The sequence below is a fragment of the Osmerus eperlanus genome, chromosome 17, assembly GCF_963692335.1.
Source record: "Osmerus eperlanus chromosome 17, fOsmEpe2.1, whole genome shotgun sequence".
Lineage (NCBI taxonomy): Eukaryota > Metazoa > Chordata > Actinopteri > Osmeriformes > Osmeridae > Osmerus > Osmerus eperlanus.
Genome location: NC_085034.1, coordinates 4,631,018 through 4,653,126, shown reverse-complemented (window position 1 = coordinate 4,653,126; position 22,109 = coordinate 4,631,018). Strand labels below are relative to the sequence as shown.

At 44.2% G+C, this 22,109-nt stretch overlaps 3 protein-coding genes across 4 annotated transcripts; 2 read left to right on the top strand and 1 right to left on the bottom strand.

The window, feature by feature from the left end:
* The first annotated feature begins 3,220 nt into the window (after positions 1 to 3,220).
* pmch (pro-melanin-concentrating hormone) lies at positions 3,221 to 4,660 on the top strand. The gene is made up of 3 exons (XM_062483402.1): positions 3,221 to 3,529; positions 4,189 to 4,324; positions 4,473 to 4,660. Exons 1-3 carry the CDS (start codon positions 3,281 to 3,283, stop codon positions 4,520 to 4,522), a joined length of 435 nt encoding a protein of 144 aa, XP_062339386.1. The 5' UTR covers positions 3,221 to 3,280; the 3' UTR covers positions 4,523 to 4,660.
* Positions 4,635 to 12,912, bottom strand: parpbp (PARP1 binding protein). Its single transcript, XM_062483401.1, has 11 exons — positions 12,735 to 12,912; positions 12,364 to 12,518; positions 11,767 to 12,000; positions 11,337 to 11,441; positions 10,532 to 10,702; positions 10,285 to 10,439; positions 8,888 to 9,065; positions 8,618 to 8,799; positions 8,324 to 8,405; positions 5,880 to 6,081; positions 4,635 to 5,310 (listed from the first exon to the last, which is right to left on the bottom strand). The coding sequence occupies exons 2-11, from the start codon at positions 12,511 to 12,513 to the stop codon at positions 5,009 to 5,011; spliced, it is 1,761 nt and encodes a 586-aa protein (XP_062339385.1). The 5' UTR covers positions 12,514 to 12,518; positions 12,735 to 12,912; the 3' UTR covers positions 4,635 to 5,008.
* Positions 12,913 to 13,194: 282 nt separating this feature from the next.
* nup37 (nucleoporin 37) lies at positions 13,195 to 21,667 on the top strand. 2 transcript variants are annotated; one of them, XM_062483449.1, is made up of 10 exons: positions 13,195 to 13,339; positions 14,242 to 14,455; positions 14,550 to 14,674; positions 16,100 to 16,172; positions 16,684 to 16,778; positions 20,429 to 20,519; positions 20,665 to 20,846; positions 20,973 to 21,023; positions 21,190 to 21,283; positions 21,437 to 21,667. In XM_062483449.1, exons 2-10 carry the CDS (start codon positions 14,300 to 14,302, stop codon positions 21,548 to 21,550), a joined length of 981 nt encoding a protein of 326 aa, XP_062339433.1. In that variant the 5' UTR covers positions 13,195 to 13,339; positions 14,242 to 14,299; the 3' UTR covers positions 21,551 to 21,667. The 2 variants fall into 2 exon arrangements, with proteins under 2 accessions (XP_062339433.1, XP_062339431.1); XM_062483447.1 differs by having other exon boundaries at positions 13,227 to 13,412.
* Positions 21,668 to 22,109: the final 442 nt, after the last annotated feature.

The following is a 22,109-nucleotide window of genomic DNA, read 5'->3' as shown; positions in this document are numbered from 1 at the left end:
GGTTAAATGAAATAAACATTAAATAACACTGCAAATGTTATTGAAATCAATTACAAGGCTTTGTAATTGAAGGCAACATGTTACAAAATGAAGGTCCACTCTTACCTACGCTACCATGATTATTGTAAACCAGAGATAGAAAGCAAGATGTTAGGAAGGAGAATGAGTACAAGGACAAGCCAGAGCTGAAGAGGTCTCAGGAGATCAAGAATCCACAGAAAAATGCTTCACAATTCCCTTTATACACAAGAACAGTCAATCAGACCACTTCTTGACCCTTACTTATCAACATATGACTAACAGTGCTACAGTAAGTTGCACAATGGGGTGTGAGAGCCATCAAGTAGAGACCCCGTCCAGCAACTCCAGATTTTAGCATTGGAGAGGTGGGGGCAGGATGACACCCAGCCTTACAATTCTCACTACTCTTCCTCCTTCTTTGCACTCTGCAGTGGAAATTCACTGAGCACTGATTATAGCAGGAGAGTGTTGGCTCAGCTGTGCACTTTAAGAACCCATGATGTCAGACCCATATTTTCCTTGGAGAGCTTCTCATCAGCTGCATTGTTCCAGGAAACCATGGTCTGTTCTGGGGCAACAAAGAGGGCCTGCCCTACACACACATCTCTGCAGAAATACAGACCTCAATGCTCACCCAAACCCCCACCCCCCGCCCCACCCCCCACCCCCCACCCCCCCCTACACCAGCCTCCCCCCTACACCAGCCCCCCCTACACCAGCCCCCTTGTGTTCCCCCTGAGTTAGACAGTACACAGTGAGCAGCATCCGGGACTAGTAGCATTACACACGTCTGGAATGTCCCCTCTGCTAAGACACTGCTACTCGTTTTTACCACAGGTGCTGAAGAGTCAGTGATGAAAGGAGATGTATCAAAACAGGACAGGGAAATAATATGTTGTTCCGATGGGAACTATTAAGTGATGCTGCCGTTGATGTAGTCTATCTGGCCTTGACTTCTGAGGAACTCTGAAATTTTTCCATCTGAAAAAGATGGATTTGATCAAGTTACAGCATTGGGCCCCTGACAACTGTCAGGAGGGAGCTGATGAGAAAACTATTCCACAGCCCGGTGTCTTGGTGCTGGTAGCTATGATGGGGAAATATAATATAATATTTTTTCGAGGTAAAATGATTATACACCATGATAAAATGTCAGTTGTATCACTTTGTCAATTGGTTGCAGGCATTCAGTTCAATGATGCCCCATGACTTTTAAACTAGCTAGTTAAACAGCATGATATATCACCTTCGTTTTCATAGCTATTCAACAGGCACAGAGTGTACGCACTCATGTTCACACTTTGACCACATATCATATCTGGTTCTTACGAGATTATTCTGTTCTTCTCTTTTATGAGAATTTAGAGATTTTTCTGAATTATTCAAAGTTTTCCTCTTAACCTCTGGGGAAAATAGAAACCCCCCAGATAAAGAGCTTCACCCCAACTTTAGAGTTCATTGGAGTAAAGGGGGCAGAGGTGCACAAGTAAAATGTGTTTTACTGAAGCACTGAGGGGTGTCTAAGAGATAACATAGGTGGCTTATTGGTAAATAATGTGTTAATTGTGGGAAACAACCTGAAATAGCAGCAGAGGAGCTGTTTCAGAAAAGGTTCAACACAGATTCATTCTCAAGAATAATGTGAAGACCACCCGACTTCTGTTGAATAGAGTCATACAGAGAATGAAAGACGGACAGAACAAAAAAAAGGAGAGGGAGTGGAGAAAGACAGGTTACAACAACAGAGCTTGAAGCTCAGAGCTTCAGTTGTGCTGCTGCTGGAACAGCCGTGCCCCAGCAGACCAGTTCAGTCCTTCAGTAGAGCCCCGTCACTCTCCAACAAAAATACTCACAAAATAAAGGCTGAGCGCTCCAAGTAAAATCACTTCAACTGAGTTCAATAACTATTATTCATGTCCCATTTCTCCATCCATCTGCTACAGCTTCTGTGATGGTAATAATGTAAGCCCTCCTATGTTTTCCTAAGACCAGAAGAGGAGCTTGGGAGAGCTATGTCAACAAGGCCTTTTTGTTTTCATTTGTAAAACTCCTCCACCTTCATTTCCCAAACTGATGGCCATAACCCCTAGACATCAAGCATGTAAACCACAGGTACTCAGCAGGCAGCTAATGACGATGATGCTAATGTGGCAAGGTGGTGATTGGTGGTCCACCTAACACCGAAACCTCCATGCAAGCCTTCATCCAAATAAAAAGAGCAGAGATGTGGATTCACAAAATATAACGTATTGATCCACAGGTCTTGATATTAACATGCTGTTGTTAAAACTTGAAGAGATGATAACATCACTTTTCCTAACTGTGGCGAGATTGGAGGACAACGTGAAACACTATGGCAGGAAGGGTACAGTACCCAGCACACCAAAGAAATAAAAAAGGGTGCTTAATTGCTACCCACCACCACACATCGGAAAGAATGGCTTAACAGGTGCACCATCCCTGGGTGCAGCCATGTCCTTTCTCTTAAAAGGACAGTAGCATCTGTCACACTAACATGGCAAGTTATCTTACCCAAAAGCACCGTAGCCACTCAATAAATCACTGGACCAATACAGGTTGGCGCACTTTTCTGTTAGATTGTGTTGAAGCCTTATGACATTGTGACCCTAATTTGCACAACATCCTTTCATGGTTGGAGACTTGATTTCTGCAATATTTTGCCCTCACAAAGAATACTGGTCTCTCATTGATGTAATTTAATGATGCTGACAAATCCACATTGGACATGCAGTGGATGTCTTTCACAGTGCACAGTAGGTCTGTGTCTATTCTCTCTCTTTATCTCTTTAGAGGAAATATGCTGTCAATTTCAGACCTATGACCTTCAAAGGGCCAGTGAAGACCCTGACTGCACAGTGGGGTGAAACCGGGTCCCTCCTCTCTTTCACATGAGTATGTAATGTCTATACACATCCGAGTAATCCTTCTGTTGACCTATGTTCTGTTGACTCTTTGTAAAGGAGACTTTTGGTTGCAGCTTAGAAAACACATCCCCCTCAGGCTCTTCTCAGTTTGTTGTTGAACACGTTTTACAATGAAGACATGTAACTATCCCAACAGGAGGCCTCAAACCACGTCACATTCGCTCCCTTTGTTCAGATTTCTCGAAATAGGCACCCTCTGGTAATCAACAATATAAAAGACACTGACAGGCCACCAAAAACAGTCGTCACAGAAGACATCAAGTCAGTCTAGCGTCACTGTCACTCAAAAGGAAGCAGAAAACAGTGTAGATACCATGATCTCCTTCCACTCAGCCATGTTCACTCTGGTGCTCCTCTGTGAGCTCAGCGCCCACACCGTCTGCCAGGGCGAACCAACAGGGACGCTGGAAGACGCTTGGATGGAGCGGCAGAACTTGAATTCGATGCTGGATGATGAGGCGATGGCTGAGCCTTCCCTCCATGTGCCTGCGTACAGGCAGAGCTCCATCCAGGACAACAGACTGGAAGATGAAGATGGAACCCCCAAGATCATCGTCCTCTCAGTAAGTGGGTCCTCACAACATCCATGTTAGGCAATACCTCTAGTCTATTTCGACTCTGATCCCCACCATGCATGTAATTCTCTCTAACTGAAGTTTATGAGCAAGGATTTTCCAAAAATATCATCGAGACGTAAAAGGATAGCAATGTTTTACTGTCACAGTGGTAAAAAGTAGCAAGATGTCTTTGTCGCCGCAAAGGTTTGGCCAGACATCTGTAGGGAGTTAGTCAGGCAGATGGTGTCATGGACATGGTGGTTGTCTCTGCTGTAATGGAACTGCATTGGAATAAGATGACGGGGGGAACAAAGTCACTTCAGCAAAAAAAGGCTTTGCAGTAACGAGGCCACTGTATTATAGTTAACATGGGTTAGGTGAGGCATTGGCCATCTTTTCCATGTGTTTTTTATTTCATTGAGCTGGCACTTGTCCAGACTCTGAGGTTTGGGACCCAGAGGGTCTGTTCTGCTACTTGATGTTCACTGTTGGGTCTTAAATTGAAAATCTTACAAAGCTGTTACAGATTTGCTGCGGCTTGAACTACCAGAGGATCCTTTACGCAGAACATTGCGAAATCATGGTGTGAACCAACGTTAAAAGTGGTTGATATGATTTAGTAGAAGTCTGCCCCTGCCAATGCACTGATCGACTCCCTCCCACAGGATATCGGATTGAAACGACACAGCAGACGGGGCCTGAACTCTGCTCGCGCTCCCCCTCTTCTCACAGAGCGCAGCACAGACCAAACTCCAGCTGAATACAACCTGAGAATTGAGCGCAGGGAGGCAGATCTCGACAGTGAGTATCAACTATGGGGTGCTCCTCTAATCTGAGATTTAAAAAAAATATTCGCCAATGAATGTCAAAACGTATCGGAAGCTTGATGTGAATGGTCGACACGGCGATGTACCAGTTACTTCAGTTGTTCTTATGTTCTTCTATCTAGTGCTCCGATGTATGATAGGAAGAGTCTACCGCCCCTGCTGGCAGTCCTAAGGAAGTGCGACCCCTGCACCTCTGACTAGTGTCTTCAACCTGCTCTTTAAAACGTATAGTGCTCGTTTAGAATGTGTTGCATGTTGTAAAAACAATAGTGTAAACAAATATATATATAAAAAAATGATACAACTTTATTAAAATTGAACAATATGTACAGTGTGTGTTTCATTACCGGAATAGAATTACAGTTCCACAGGCAACGAGAATAATAATAATAATAGATCCATGATGGCAGAGATACAAAAGATAAAAAAAGAGAAGCCTTTGGCAAAACTACCAGGTCAAAGTTAAACTGCATCAACTGATTTAGTACCAAACCAAACTGGTGGGTTGACAGGGCTCAGATTTTCCAAATTGCCTCATGGTTATTTTGCATCAATGCATTATGCACATTCAAAAACACACATTTTACACTTTTCCCCGTATAACTGGAGAGAAGATGTATTGTCCATGCCTCCCACCTCCACAACTAAACCAAAATGTTCACACTCTGAAGAAGCTGGTAAGCTTGCCCTGCCCTGAAATCAGCTTCTTTTTACCAGGGGCTTTGGGGGCATTTTTTACAGGCATCTTCTTTGAGACTGTTATGGATGGCTTCTTCTGAGGGGGCTGGTTCTCCGAGCTGTCATCTTCATTTCCATCCACCTGCTTCCTCTTACAAGCTTTGACTGCTGTCTGGCTGGTGGGCTTCTTCCTGCTCTGGACAACCAGCCTCTCAGGGGCATTTCCACACCTTTGCCCAAGTGGACGTCCTCGCTCCTTCCTCACAGACTCTGTGTTCACCTCTGCTGGAAACAAACAAAAAAGGAAAAATACCTTAACAATATGTAAAAAAAACAAAAACAAGTATATAACAGAAGTGAAGGGGGGGGGTTACATATCACAAAATTGTAGACATTAGCCTGCCGTTTAACAGCTGGTGTGTTTATTCTTCAGAGCTGAAACTGTACATTTGTCATGTAACCTGAAGGAGCACAGCCGGATTTCCCACAGAAAGGAAAAGAGTGATGGGGGAGGAGAAGGAGGGGTGTTCTTTAGTTTTCCTTTTACTACAGATGTGGGGGTGGCCAGGTTTTATAGAACGGGGAATCATTTAAAGGTTGATCGTAAGTACCAGTCCCCAGACTGGGACTGGGCAGGGTTCGAGGCCAGGCTGTGAGGGTGGGGCTAGGCATTGGTCCCACTGTGTGGCGTCAGAGGGAATAGAAGCCTATCCCAGAAGAGAGGGGGTTCTAAGAGTGTGTATGCTGCACTTTTCTGTGATGAAATCTGGACCCTGTTCTCAGCACGCAGCCTAGTGCAAGCAGTTAGAGGTGGGAAATGGAGATGGATGTAACACAGCTAGAACTTGTACCTGTGCCCGGGTCCTCCACAGCAGAGGTGGTTTTTGGCTCCCAGTCTCCCTCATCTGGTACTGTGGTGATGGTCCGTTTGGGGGCAGAGTGCACACAGGTGGGGACCTGGCTGGTGCTGGGGAACTCCAGCACGCGGTTCAGGGGCAGCTCCTCATCCAGATAGGTACAGGCAAACTGGGACCTAATGACCAGTTTAGCGACCTTAAAAAAAAAAAGACAGAATAGTTTTTAACTTTGGAAAAGTTTTTTTTTTGGGGGGGGGGGGGGGGGACTGACACAGGGGGACTGACACAGAACTATATTGCAATCACAATTAGACAACGAACATTCCATAGACGGCCAAAACTTGACTTTGGTAGCCTATTAAAGAAGCGGGTGCAGCTCTAAGAACATCCTAGATAAAGTCAATGATCTCCAGGGGCCTCAATCCCAGGCCCAGGGACACTCAGTGATCCCCTCCTTTCATCCACCGTTTGATCTACGCCTGCTCTGGATTATCAGGATCCAAGGACTTCACCCTCCGGGCTAGTGGGCCGCAGTAGGGAAGACGAATGTGAGGGAAGAAATACAGTTTGAAAAGCTGGGTGGGTGTGTAAAGCAGGAAAAAAAAGGGGGGGGGGGGATCAAAGACCTGAGAGGTGGGGGGATGTTCAAAGAACTTCTCAAAAGAGCACCTAAAACAACAGTAACCCTCAGACCAGGAGCTTCAATAATGGGAGCTAAAAAGAGGGCTTGGCTTGCCCCCGTTGCATTCTAATATAACACACCTCTCAGAAACAACGAGAGAGAGGCTGAGACATGGCCAGAGTGGATAGAACACCTAATCCAATTAGAGCAGGTGGGGGCCTAAGACGGCACTGCGTGCAGAGTCCTTTATTCCCTGGAAGGAGTGGTTGGGTGTGGCCTCCTGTCCTTATATAACCCCAGTAGACCGACCCCCACAAACTCCAAACAAGAATAGACTGCACTACAGGCAGGCCTCCAAATGGTTATCATCATCATCATAATCTTGTAGATTATCAGAAGGCACGTACATGGTGTTCCAGCCATATTGATTAAAGTAGCGTTTAAGATTGTAGGAATGCCATGCACATGGCTTTATGATCTAGCTGCGGAGCATAGGCACACTGGAACTGCAGCTACCGTTTTACCCATTTTTAAAGTGCACATGCACGCTCCCTCACAAATGTTGACAGGCCACAACCATGCATCTTGCAACAATTTCAACCATGATGCAAATACACAAAGTTTCCCAATCATGAAGACTTTCTCTTGGCATTAAATTCAAAACACAAGACAAAAAAAAAAAAATGTGCATGATGTTTTCACGATCTCGCTTGGATTGAGATATATATATATATAAAAAAGTGAAAAGCATGTGGGGAGACACAAAGCAGAAACTAGATCTGTCTGCAGTATCTCTCGAGTGTGCCAGTTGACGTCAGCACATGATGAAACTGTTGAAGAGAGCAGGATAAAGTTATTCAGCAGACAACAGGAAACAATAACCTTTCAAGTTTCCCCTGCCAGTCCAGTTACGCCACTGATATGGCATCCTCAAAGTGAATTTGATGCAGAAAGCTTCCGCCGGCCGAGTTCAGGAAACAGTGAGCTACCCAGGGACCATTACATTGCACTCAAACAGGAAGACCGGAGGATTGTGGGGAGCTAAAGTGACATCTGCTAGCGCAATCAAATAAAGAAGCCATTTCACAAAATGCGTTTAGCATACATGCTTAAAGGGGTTCAAGCAGTTTATTTCCATGTTGAAAGAACAGCCCAACCCTTTACATCTAAAATTGTCATTGGAGATAATCTTTGAATGATTCAGCAGTTTGATGTCTGGATACTTTAATTGGCAAATACTGTGGTAGGGTGTATTAAACATACACATGTACCCGGTCCCTCTTGAAATCATTGTTCTCTAGTCTAGTGAAAAACAGAAACCTGTTTATACCAAGTGTAAGTATATACTGCACAGCCTCCTTGGCTGCAAAGAAAAGTCTAATATTTGACTATTTTACAGTTACAGATGCTAAAATAACATCTACATACCTACGGATATGACTCAACTAGATAAGGCAAAAAAAATTAGAATCTACAATGCAGATCTTGCCCACATGTCAATAGGGTGGAGTCCTGCTGACCATGAGGATCAGGAGGTTGACGGTTTGAATCCCCTGCGGATGAGTAGTTTTACACCTCAGATTCGAGCAACACACTAAACCAACATAAGGAGTAATAATACAGCTGTGCAAACGTGAATTGTGGAAGCAAGTTAAGATGAGGGCGTCAGCTAAGCAAATAAATAATATAACACCGGGGAGAAATTACAGGGCGTAAAGACATTATTCAGTGTTTGTACATCTGATATAATTTGAGCTAACTGATGTTTGGGGTTTGGGTCCCCTGGTCTCTGTATTCAGAGGTGATGGGGGGGTACCTTGGGTTTAAAGGATTCTTGACGATCCTGGACACGGTTGGCCAGCGGCTTTGGAGAAGACACCGAAGGAGCTGCAGGAGATCTGAGGACACAGAAGCGATCAGAAGGAGAGAGCAGAGTTCATGAGTCAGGGTCAGACAGGTGCACAAGCCTGAATGAGCAAATTCAATTTGTAATTGTGAAAAGACAACCTCCATCACGCTTGCACTAACCCTCCTTCTACTTGTCTTGGCAAAGGATCAACCCCACTTGTCTGGAGTGTCTTGTGGGTAAAGACAATGAGCATGAGGCTACCTGAACAGTGTGAGCATGCAGATCTCCTCTGCCTCAGTGAGGACAGCCAGGTCCTCAGACAGCAGGTCTGCCTTGTTCCTGCACGGCGGGACCAGGGCCTCCTCATCAAGCAGTGCCATCAGGACCTTCACTGTCTCCCGGCCACCTAACGCGGTGGCGTGGTTGATCGCATATGCTTTGGGCTAACATTCAACAAAATGCATACTTTAGATTGTTCATATTTCAAATATATACACATGTAAAGGGATTGTAGAGGCCAGTATGAGTTACCCTGGCTGGACTTATCCCTGTTCCACTAGCCGTCTTTTTCCGGGTATGATGGATCTGCTGGATCCTCTCCTGCAGATCCCTGGCAGTCTCCTCTGCTGCAGAATACACCATATCATCCCTGCTGCGGCCCTTCACAAGAGATGCTCTAATACTGGTCACTAGTCTTATTCCCGCAATACTGTGGAGAATAATGAAAAAAAGTTAATCTATAAATACAAACAGATTCAGTGTCTAGACCTAGTTACTGATAAAAGCATTAAAAACTGCATTAATAGCAATAATGCATATTTTGCACTGACTTAGTTGAGAGCACATTCCCATTAATAATTCAAAAGCATAGCATTTACTTAATACAGGAAAATGAGCAAAAAAAAAAGGAGCAACTTGAAACGTTAGCATAGAGCAGTCACACTTTGGGTCTTAAAAAATGGGTGTAAACATTGTAGTAAGGTGGGAAGGAATAGTCTTAAATCCCCTGATCAAGCGCTTGTTTAAGAGAGTGAGGCTCAGTAACAGAATCATCTGGGAAAACAGATGTTAGCTGAACAAGAGGCCCTGAACCCTCTATGGAAGGAAGGTGTTTGTGTGTGGAAATACAGTACTCCACTGAGGGGGAAGGGGGAAGGCTATGGGTGCGGGCTGTTGAAAGAGCAATTCTGTCTCTGAACATTCATAATCTCATCATAGAAGCACCATGCAGCCGTGTTGGTAGGAAACCCTTTGGAAAGCTTGCAGTCATCAACACAACTGAGGGGCTAAAATGAAACAATATGTCATTCTACAGCCATGTTAATACCACTATGGAGCTACAGTCAGAGATCATGAAGCATCACAGGTAACTCCTTCACAGCAGTTTCTGCTGTGAAGGAAATCCTTTGGTTACACACAGCATTACCTCAACATTCAGTACTTATAATGATTTAAAAAAAGAAAGCTTTTGTTGCATTGCCAAGAACACGTTGCACTGTATAATGACAGACGGGGGAGGGGCGGATCAAGGGAAGCTTAGTTTGATGATAATTCCCCTAACTGATCAGACCGATAAAGTCCAAAAAGATATTTTGACTGTTGGCAAATTTGTCTTTTATGTTAAGATAAACATGTTTTTGCAATTTATACGCTATCGTAAGACCTTGCGTCAGAGGTCATTAGGAGTTATTTCAAGAAAACAACAAGATCTAGACACCATGATGGGGCAGGTGGGATCTATTGACAAGGCCGAAGTGCAGAACAGTCTGTTCTCCATGTGCTTTTTACAATCAACAGAATTCCCAAACAGATGGGCTTCACATCTATTCTCAAACACTACCACCAGGACTGTGTCCAGTGGTGTTACGTCTTACACAAGGGTGAGATGTGGTCAAAGATGGGTACAGATTCCAGATTGTGTCTTTCACCTGGGGTCAGGGTTATCTCCCAGTATCTCGTCCAAGTTGTCCATGAAATGGACAAAGTCGGACAGTCCTTTCAAGTGTTTCCTCAGTGGATCAGACTCAGCTGGGGCATAGCCTCTCCCCCCCAGCTGGATGGCCCTTACGAAAGAGGTCACGGCCTGAAATGCAGAACAGAGATGGAACATCATTTTCTGACAGATCAATAGAAGTCACCTTAGCGGAATGTAAACAAATAGAGTTTTTACTGTACCAGGAAGAGTGATGTGTCCTTGTCCCGTGCTGCATGCTTGAGGTTGGTAAATGCTGCGCGTCCAAGCGAACGATTAGGTGTATCAAGAATGTGTGCTAAAGCTATGTCATTCTTGGTGTTGACTAGCAGATTTAAGTATGAGCAGAACACCATCCTCATTACCTTTTTAACCTTGGAGATTGAAAACAAAAATGCAAGTCAGTTGACACCACTCCAACCAAATGATCCTATTAATCAGCCAAGCACTCTCAAATTCATGGCACGACGGAGAGACAGTTTTACTAGACCCATAAAAAGTTATATTCTTTGAAAAAGAATTGGTAAATGCAACTCGGCTTGCAAAGGCTTTTGAACGACAGGTAGGTTTATAAAACCCAAAATTCATAAACCTCATCACTCTAGCTCCTAGCATAGTAGAAACTAGTTTCTAACACAAATCATCAGTTGTCAAAGCATCTGGAGAGGAGACTGGGCTGCAAAAGCTCTTGTCCAAGCCCACATTGTGTTGTGTTTTAAAACATCTGCCTGGTAATTGAATTCACATTTCTCACATAAATCTGAGTGATATGATTTAAAGTTCCTCTTAATAAGAGCGAGACAGATTTCAGAGGGTAAACGAGTGCTGAGAAAACTGGGAAAGAAGAGATGAATGAATCCTTGCCAAAGAGAAAAATTAGACAGCACACACAAAGTTCCTGTTTGGAATTTGGTATAATGACATGAGCCAATATTACATTTCATTCTATGGACACAACCCCCATCACTGATGCAGAGGGGGGAATTATATATTATGAGCAGCCATTACCTGTGTGCTGCATGGCCTTGACTTGCTTGATGGAGTTAAAGGGACTGTGGAATCCCTCAGATCACCAGTCTCTGCATTACCTGTCAGAAACTGGAACAGCTGGATCTTGGCAGCAAACAAAACATGGAAGTTAGGCTTGGCCGACTTAGCTTTTTGGCTTTGCTGGCGTCTATGAAGGCAGAAATTTGTGGCCTGTATAACTTCTTAATAGCAACCATTCTTTGGCAAAATGACAAGCAAATAGGTAGCTGGTAACACAGCTGTGTAAAGGCACAGGTCCAGTTTAGAGAGAATAGAAGGTTGAAGCTGTATTTAAAACTATTAAAAATTGTATTAAGAGTGTCTGCTAAAATGACTAAATGTAAAACAGGGTCCTAGTGAACCCATCTAAATCATATTCATCCTGGTATCAATCAGATGTACTACTCACTGAGCTCAAAGTCTCCCCTGGGTCTGAGTCGACTTTCAGCTGTTTGTACATAGACTGGATATCAATCAGGTCCACAGTGTTTGTCCGTTTCAGAAAGGATTCGTACGCTCTCCGAATGAGGTCATAGTTCTCTGGGCGTGGGGAGTCGTTGTGGGGTAGGTGAAGCTTGTCACACAGTAAGTATTTCCAGATCATCAGAACTTCACTCAGCACCACACTAAACTCTCCACACTCCTGTCAAAGAGAGCGAGAAAAAGAAATGTCATCAGGCACGACCACATGTTATGGAAGAAATCAGTGTCCTTGAGTCCTATGTTACCATGGGGAAAAAGCTACTCTACTTTCATTGGGAATCTTATGGTGATGCTGATGTCAAGTGTGTTTGACGCCTTAATGAGGGAGAATATGACCTAGTAGAATAGGGTTCAAGTGATTGAGTGACTGTGTGTGTTTGTGTTTAACACTACCACACTCTTGAAATGTATTGTGCTCATGCACGTCAAAGGAATATCTAATGCCAGTGAAAAAATGGCAGCCCTGCTGTTACTACATACATCCTCATCAGTATTTTGTGGTGCATTTATTGGTAATATTTACCTGTTTATTGACGTCTGCTATGGCAAGTTGTAAAACCATCAATATTTCATTTGCTCCCAAAATAGTTGTCCTCTCCGATTCCAGAACTCGGTGACATTCTCTTCTAAAGATTCTCACCATTGTCTTCAGACTCTCCTCCAAAATCGCCATTGTACCTGTTACACACAACATAATTTGCTGTAGGCTATTTTTTGTCCATTACTCGAGAGCAATTTGACTTGAGGGATGCGATTTATGTTACCAGCAACCAAGATTAGATAGATACAATTAAGTAACTGTTTTACACGGACAGTTCAAATGCATACTGTACTGCCAACCAACTAGAGCTTTACTTTATATTCCGTTGCAACAAAGTAGCAAATACAAGTTACCTTTTCCAGGCACAAACAACCACTCACCTTGCTCTGAAGTCTAGCTCGGATTAAGATGCATCCAAAACAATAATTAAAAGTAAACTAAACGCACTAACGTAGCTGACATTTTGAAAATTTAAATCTCCTTCAACGAATGAATCCGACCAATGATGTCTCGTCTCGGTAATGACTGACAAGGATCATCACTGAATGGGTTTCATCGTGTAACTATAGATTACATTTTGTTCATACTACACATTTGTAAGACTAAGAAAACGTAATATTCACAATTATGTACAACAATTTAAAATGATTAACAGTTAGTTGTTCCTAACGTTTATTCGTCATTGGCTTAATACACATCCATGGGGCAACCACCCTTTAGATTGTGCTGCAAATTGGTACATTCTGCTTCCGACCCGGAACTAATGAAAATCTAGTTTAATACGCCCGGGCTGCCTCCCGGTGCATTGTATTATCGCTCACGAATATTTTTGACTCAACTTCACTCGATTTCAGATTAACCGGGCGGCTTTGGGTTTCCATTATCTGGACGACACTAAACCAAGCGACATAGACAAGAAGTGCAGCACGTTTAAAGAATGAATGAAAGGCGCGCGGAGGTATGAGTCAATGCAACATGAATAGCTTTATAGTGTAAAACTTTTTGTCGAAACGATGTATCCAGAAGCTCAGGTCAGTCGACAAACTGAACTTGGACGATGTGTTTTACTTGGTGACCAAATATCCATTATTATATTAGTAAATTTACCAGGAAGCCGAGCTAATGTTAGCTAGAACGTTATAGTTCTACCTATTCTAGTTATCTAGCCAACCAAAGTTAACTGAGCTAACCAAGCAAAGCTTTAGCAAAACTGTAGAGCACTGTGAAGGCAATGGAATCTCATACACATGTTTAATCACTCTATTACATGATGCTAGTTACACGTGGTAAACTGTACATGCTGCACAACTACTAACTAGCCACAGCCTTAACTTATAACGTTAGCACTAACAAGCTAGCAAGTCAGCGAGCGCCTCGCATAAGCTAACTACTCAACATTACAACAGATAACGGGCCAGATGGTCTGTTCTGCATCCCAGTTCATGCTAGCCTTCAGTTCACCCATTTTGACTAAAACATGATGTCACTTAAACAGCAAGAATAACGTCACGGTGTGCTGGTGACAGCTGTCACCTATGCCCTTTCACACATTTAAAAAAACTTGAATTTACATGAACCCAGGGTCCGTATGTGTGGGAGAGACGTGTTGAACACACACACCACTCCTTGGAAACACTGACTACATGACTGTCTGTTCAGTCTCTAGTGGAAATGCTGCATGTTGAGGCGGCCGCTGGTCTTGTAATCACTTATGTTAACTCTACAGTACCAAGTTAATACACCCCATTGGAAACAGTTGTAACCCATTAGATTGTGTATAGCCAACAAAAACACTTGTCTCATAATAGATGTTGAAACAAATTTAAACTTTACTATAATGCTGCTGTCATCCCATTTCAGGTGTGGTGAAGTCAACTTGATCAACTGATTTGACAAAGGTTTATTCCAAGTAGACACAATGCAGGACGACAGCCGTCGCAGTGCCAGCTACACTGTGCCATGTGAGGGTTATGTGGATGTGGTGGAATTCAGCCCATTTGACAACGGCACAGCGGGGTCCCTTCTGGCCTATGGAGGAAACCAGCTTGTGGTTGTAGGCAGTGTCCGGTTCCAGGTTAGTGAGATCTAGGTCCATTTTGTGGAATGTTTTAGTTCAGTCTGTTTACTTTTGACTTTTTATTCAGCTGTGCTGTTTGTTTTATATGCAGGAGGAAGATCTTGAGGTAGAGGGAGTTGAGTTTACGACACTGCAGATTTTCAGCCACACGTTGCGTGTGGATGCTCTTGCTTGGAGTCCTGAATCTCATCTGGACAAGTTGCCCCAGCTCATAAGGTAGGCTCCTGTGTGACACTCTAAGCACTGTCACAATAAAGCTATGAAAATCATATATATCAATACAAATATATATATATATATATATATGACTTTCAGCTTCAGCTGCATTCATTTATTCATTTTTATTCATGTATTTATCCAGATTGGTCTTAACAAAATGGACTTAAAGGCTTAAACATAGAGTGACCACAGAGCAGTCAAAGCTTACAAACGAGATTAGCCTAGTCATCATGGTCTCACAGAGTCACGCTGTAGGTTTTGGAAGGGGCTACAATAACCTGCTAGAAAGCAATGATTCTTCTCTAATTGGAATCTTGGATGGGAATGCCACAATCCCTCTGGAGGTGTTTCAGATTGCTGTAATTGAAAGAGAAAGGCAGTGATACTTCCTGGCCCTTCCGTGGTTAGGCCTGCAGGGCCCTGAGTGCAGCCTTGTGACGTCCATACATGTTATTGCACTGATGGCTTCCCCGCTCATGTTCCAGACCCCTCCACCCTCCCCCTTCCACCCCCATTTTGCACGTATCGGTGCCTTCCAGGAAAAGTACAGTGTTCTCACGAGCGTGCCTGAGGCAGTGGCCTGGAGAGGGGGCCAGGGCAGGCGAGGGTGGGTGGGAGAAGAGGGCTTGTGCTGGGGCTCTGCCAGGTTCTACCAGGCCAGCAAGGGATGTCCAGTCAGCAACACACTATTGGGAACCAAGATGAGCTGTGAGTCTGGTCTACCAGTACTGTCAAACCTCTCCAGCTAAGACGGTAAAAGGGCTGTGATGATATTCTGATGATATATAGGCATCGTCTTTAGAAGTGCCTGCTCTTTCATCATATTACAAAAGTCAAACAATTCAATATGTGAGGTTTGCTTTGGCGGATTTGTCTAGGTGGTCATTTTAAATGCATTGTAAGGAAACTTAATTGCAGAATTAAACATTATTAGCAAATACTGGAGTAGGATCTAGTTTATACTAATCTACTGCTATCATTCTGAGTATACATTCGATGTGTCATGACCCGAGTCCATATGTTTCTGCAACTTGTGATGTGCTTTTTTTTTAAGTCTTGTGTAATTGTGTGAATAATTACTGGTATACACTCCAGCTGATTAGAGGGAAAGTAGGCTCCCTGGCTTTGCTTAGGATTTGAAGAGAGAAATGGTCAAATGGCGTGAGCCTTCTTGTTTTTCTCTATGTTTATCTTACAGTGCAATTACAATCTCCCTGGTGATGTTTTCCTGGATGAATGTCCAAGTCCTTACCACACGCATACTTACTCACACTTATCCAAAGGTGTCAGGGCCGGCAGCAGTCACACGCATAGATGTGGGTGGGAGGAAGGTGGTTTCTCAGGAAGACGTTTAGGCTCTGTTAGGATGTTCTCTCTCCGTGTTTATTTTTATTCTTCATCTCACTTTCTTTCCCTCTCCAGATTTTGCACCGCAGCGGCTGACTTCAAACTGAGGGTGTTGTCTTCTGACCTACAGAACAAACATGAAGTCAAGGTACTGGACCATCTGCACTCCATCAACAACTCCTGTCTTCAGGTCACTTGTGTTTCAAGGGATAATTATCTTACTGGAATATTATTATTCTGTTGATCATATTCCATTCCATTGTTCATATTAGAATGCTGTCAAGTGTATTTCAGTACAGGCAGGTGTTTATGTCTTTGCTGGTATGTTGGATCTGGAGTTATGGAATGTTTGTTTCCTTAGATGTAAAACTTCTCCTTTTTAACAATTGAGAACTGTAGCCTCCCTTTTAACTTAACTGTCATGTCTGCAATTATGTTCCTAGCTACCTGAAAACAGAAGCAAACATTGCGTGTAGTAAGTTTAATAGTTATGGAAATCGAATTAGTAGTAATTAAAGGTTATAAATCAGTAATGGAATAATGAGTACCTAGTGAGCCAACAGTTGGCCAATAAAAGCTCTCATACAATGAGGGGGGGGAAAGGAAAGTTTCCTATTTGCACTTGTTTGCTTATTTTTGTGGACATCTGTGTCTTTCAGGTTTTTGGCGGTCACACCAGCTTCATCAATCACTTGGTGTACGAGCCCACGGAGGGACAACAAATAGCTTCCGTCAGTGACGACCACACTTGCAGGTCAGGATGACCCTCTCTGGCTTCTAGGCCTGACTACAGTAGAGACTGTTCGTGTGTCTGTCTTCTCTTCCTCATTCTGTGTTCTGTTCTCTGTTAATGGTGCAGAAAGTCCTGACTGGGATTCCACAGCGAAACCCAACGCTTAGTTCAACATGCCCCAGTGTTGCTGTGCGTAAGCACACAACTGCCTCCCAGCTTTTCTAACTAATTAGTTAAATATGGAAATCCAATTAGTTGCTGAGTATTTCCCTTCCTGGGGAAAGGGGGAAAGGTGGGTGGGGGGTTCTTAACAAGGTCCCCAAATGTGTCTTTTCAATCAGTAGTGGAAAAGGAAAAGTGTGTTAGTAGCCAGGTCTAACCACAGGGATTGTTCTCCTTCCCACACATACACACACACACTTGTACTTATCTGTTATGTGTTACTGGAGTCTGAGTTCTCAGTAATGGCCTATAATATAATATGTAAGTTTAATCCGCTTTCAATTAAACTGTAACATCTGGCTAATAGTTAGATGTGTACGATAGCTACTATAAATAAAGTAAATAGAAATTCTAGATCTAGATTCTGTATGTATTATTGAATCTGTGTCCTAAGGGTTATGTAGCCATGGTTTCAGATGATAATTCTACCACAGAAAAGGTTCCTCCAGCCACGACTCAGCAGGAACGGGCAGTTGTTTTTGAGGTTTCAGAGTGTCATGGTAACGGCACTGTCTGGGTCACAGCCACTGATCCGCTCCCTCCTTTCCCCCCGTGGCTGTGGGAGGAGGGAGGGGATGAGCAGAGAGAGGTGAGGAAGGCCCCTCTGAAGCAGAGAACATCCGCTGGGTCCGCTCAGCCCTCCCTCTACTGGCCGGCCAGAGAAAACAGGGCTGCACTCCATCTGCAGAAAGATTTAAAGACATGTCATCTTGAGAAAATATAGGACGCAGGAAGAAGAGAGAGGCGTAACGAGTGAAAGATCAAGTTAATAGGACAGAGCTTTTCAGGCAGCCCACCCAAACTGAGCCCCTAATAGGAAAGGGGGAAATTGACTTCTCCCTGTGTGTACACGTAATTACCTTCAGAACCAAACTGGGCTTGTGTGACTACAAGCTGCCGTCACCTCAGTGTCTGGCATGTTGTTACCACAACATGACATTTTGTTCCTGTCGGAGCAACTTGTAGCTGTAGGCCACGACCTCTGGACTATACCACCTGCTAGATGTCACAACCTTGATCTCGATTGCATTTGCTACCCTACTCTGGACAGCTATCTATATATATTTCGGGGCGTTGGACAGTTCACAGATGACCTGGGATAGTGGATGAAATCCACCGTCTACAACTGTACGGGATCCAAACTCCTTTCCCCATCAGTTTGAATCCTTTTTAAATGAAAATAATAATGATCGCACTAGGTCATGCTCACCTCTCTATTGGACTAAACTCTTGTCCTAATCATCACTCCTTCCGCTTCCGTCCTCTCAGCACATGTTCTCACGCACTTCAAGTGCTTCGCTATCCCTCTGATGTACTGCTAGGGGCTCCCAGCCCTAGAGGGGTGAGTTGATCCAATAAAAGTGACTAATGGCCTAGGTCATTTCAACAATCCAAATATCTAATGTTTAAAGACAATGTTATTGCTTGAGACACTTGAGCAGGTCCGATTAAGATGGATGCTGAGGTGGTGAAGTAGAGAAAGGGCGCGTACCTCTGACTCAACTCTCCTGCGAGACATCCGAGGCAGGATTATTGTTATCTCTGGTTCCCCGTAGGGTCGCCACGGTTGTTTACCCTGCGCGCTCTCTGATAAATCAGATCACAGTGTACACAACATTTCCCCGTTTCCTCCACTTTTGGGAAAACATTGACAAACCCAAACAGTCTGGCCAGCTGGTTTTCTCGCTAGGATCTAAAGTACAGCAACTTCAAATGCTCGACTCCCCTTTCAACTATTGTGCAGGCAAGCCGAGTGTTACTTTTTGATGCTGTGTCAGTCGTAGTGTTATGCAATTACACGGTGCTTTGTCAGAGGCGGTTGCTCTTGTTTTTGCATCTCATGCCTTTCACCTCTTTCGGCAAGGGTTCCGTTTAACTGGGCAGGCCTCCCCCATCATCTGAAGGGCAGCGTGGTTGACCACGGTTTGGCTGGCGGTGGCGTAGCGTGCGATTGAACTCTGTTTGGTTATAATCTGAGAGGAGAGGGTTGAGGCTTGTTTGTCTGCTGTGGTCTGAGGGTTTTAACCTCACACACACTACGTACATGGAAGAGGGTTGGACTCTGAACGGGGCAAGAGGAAAAGGCCCCAAGAGCTCTAGGGTTCAACTCCTGTTGAAAGGGGGAGGGCCCCCCCGTCCCCCTTTCAACAGGAGTTGAACTGAGAAAAGTTGGAGGAGAATTGAGAAAAGTTAAGAGTTTGCAGAAATCTTCCGTTGAGAAGGGCTAATCATCCTGATCTGTCTTTGCCACTTGTACCCCCGAGGACATTAATCTCTCCCATAACCGCTCGACATTTAGACTGGCTTTGGAGGACTTTGAGGCTTCAGATGAAGTCTTCTGCATGACCTCATCAGTCAGCGCCTTCATCATTCCCCGGTTATTAATTTATTAATTTATTTGAGATTCCCAGAAACCTTTGCAAGTCTGGCGCCCCTTGCTCGGGGGAACTTGCCGGGGTGGTGCCTTAGATGTGGGTTGGGTTTAGATCCAGCTTTCAGAAGCTTCTGTCTCTTCCATCCATGTGATTTATTGCCAGTATGTGCAGGTTCATTGTGTCATCAGTCCCAGTGCTCGGCCCGTCCATCTTCACAGCTCAGAGACCATCTTAAAGACAAGATCCCCTCTTTTCTAGGAAGAAGGGAATTTACTGGTATTTCTGCACATCTTCTCCACCGTGTAAAGATTAGCCCAATGGCGACCTACAGGAAATTACATGCTTTCAAATGACTTATCTCTCATCATTATACCCTGCAAACACCTTGTGTGCTAATAAAAGGAGGAGAAGGGAGAAAGGGAAGTTAACCAAGGTACAGTAGACCTTTGAGACAAGAAGCTGTGAGAGAACAGCCAGCCAGCGACACTTTGTTCCATGGTATTTTTAGCACGTTTGTGTTATCCTTTGTTCTCTGTGCTGTCAGCACCAAGCCTTCCGACTGTGCGTCATCTCTGCACACAGAGGGTGGCTAGACTCTGGAAGCTATTTTAGGACCTGTGTGCTTACAGTCTGACCAGCCTATTATTTTTATTTTTTTTGTCTTAATAATGATTTTTTTTTCCTGAGGATTCAAACCCAGCTCTTGAATTCCAGGCTCCCTGCATGTGATTGGGGACCAGGGGTTGTTGAAGACAGCAGCCGCACTGTTACAAAACAATTCAGTTAGAACCCCTGATTTCTGCGTTGATTGGACGGCATGTACAAATCCATGGTTTGACCTAACCTGTATCTTGTTATTTACATTTAGTCATTTAGCAGACGCTCTTATCCAGAGCGACTTACAGTAAGTACAGGGACATTCCCCCGAGGCAAGTAGGGTGAAGTGCCTTGCCCAAGGACACGTCATTTTGCACGGCCGGGAATCGAACCGGCAACCTTCTGATTACTAGATCAATACCCTAACCGCTCAGCCACCTGACTCCCAATTGTTGTTATATTTGATGCATCTCACAGGGTGTGGGACCTGCAGGGCAATGAGACAACCTCCTTCAGACTGCGTTCCCCTGGCATCAGTGTGTGCTGGCACCCCGAGGAGGTCTTCAAGGTACCCATACAGCATTGGAATCTACAGCAACGCCTCCTGAATTTCCTTTGGGATTATTAAAGTGAATTGATCTCTCGTTACTGGTATATGAGAAAAGGATAAGACTAGGCAATTCTAATGTTTCAACGTCTTTCTTTCTTTGCAGCTGATGGTAGCTGAAAAGCGGGGGACAATTCGCTTTTATGACCTGGTTACCCGGCAGGCTATTCTGTCGCTGGACTGCGGCCAGTCTCCACTCATGTCTGCTGACTGGTGTCTCACCAATACCATCAAGGTTGGCGCTGTGGTGGGCAGTGATTGGCTCATCTGGGACATAACCCGCTCCAGGTGAGTGGACAAGAGAGCCCAGGTTCAGCTTTTTGTCTACTCTGCCCACTGTACCGAATTCCATCATGGGAAATGACAGTAATGTGCTAGGTAAAAGGTCAACTCTAATTATTTGTTCTCCTTCAGTTACCCTCAAGAGAAAAGGCCTGCCCATGTAGGCCGAGCGCGGCTCTTCAAGTAAGAATTTTCACCCTATATTGGAGCCTTATTGTTCGCCATGCATTAGTATATAGGCTTTCCTACAATGGTCCAACTGTTAACCAGAGGATATGGTAATGACTTCACTTCTAATGAGGATGGAAATAATAATGGTGCTAATCATGGGTTCCATTTACTTACACAGGTGGTCGAGGGCCAATGAGAACCTCTTCTCCACTACGGGATGTCCAGGAAAAATCAGCAGTCAGCTGCTGGTGCATCATCTGGGTCACCCACAGGTCAGTCTGCTTTGTGTTTGTACTGGCTCCCTGTCAAGGTTAACGATACCCTGTGAAGAACCTTCTACTGGTCCCTGTAAGTTAAATAAGAGTTCCGTCTTTGAGGATGCAAAGGAATTGCTGTGTCTTATGTTGTATGTGTTGTTGTTTCAGCCTGTTATGATTGGATCAGCCATGGTGGGGGCAGGGCTGAGCTGGCACAGGACACTTCCACTATGTGTTATCGGCGGAGACCGGAAACTCTTCTTTTGGATGACAGAAATGTAAATTTGCACTTCACTTGGGGATATGGATTATAGACACTATGCTTCTGTGTCACAAGGTCCTATTTTTGTATTTTGGTAAAGTGTGTCGTAACGTTTCAATAAACTTATTTGTATTTAATGTGATGTGTGCTAATGGGATACTGGACAAATACACAAGGTGACCTTTGGTATTTGTGACTGACCACCTCTGTGTCACCCCCTGGACAAACCCATGGGTTGATCTGGCTTCTGTGAAAACCTGCCTGTTTTTTCTCAGAAGAGTTGAGTAAGCTCCAGCTCACAGGAATGTGTTAGGTCTACCGTGCCAGCACACCACTCTACTGGTCAACATGATAATCTCTCCTCCACAGGTGCACATTCTCTCGCTCTCTATCTTCTGCTTTTTTCCCCTCTCTCTCTCTCTCTCTCTCTCTCTCTCTCTCTCTCTCTCTCTCTCTCTCTCTCTCTCTCTCTCTCTCTCTCTCTCTCTCTCTCTCTCTCTCTCTCTCTCTCTCTCTCTCTCTCTCTCTCTCTCTCTCTCCCTTTTTCCCTTCAAATACACACACTCTCTCAAACTCACA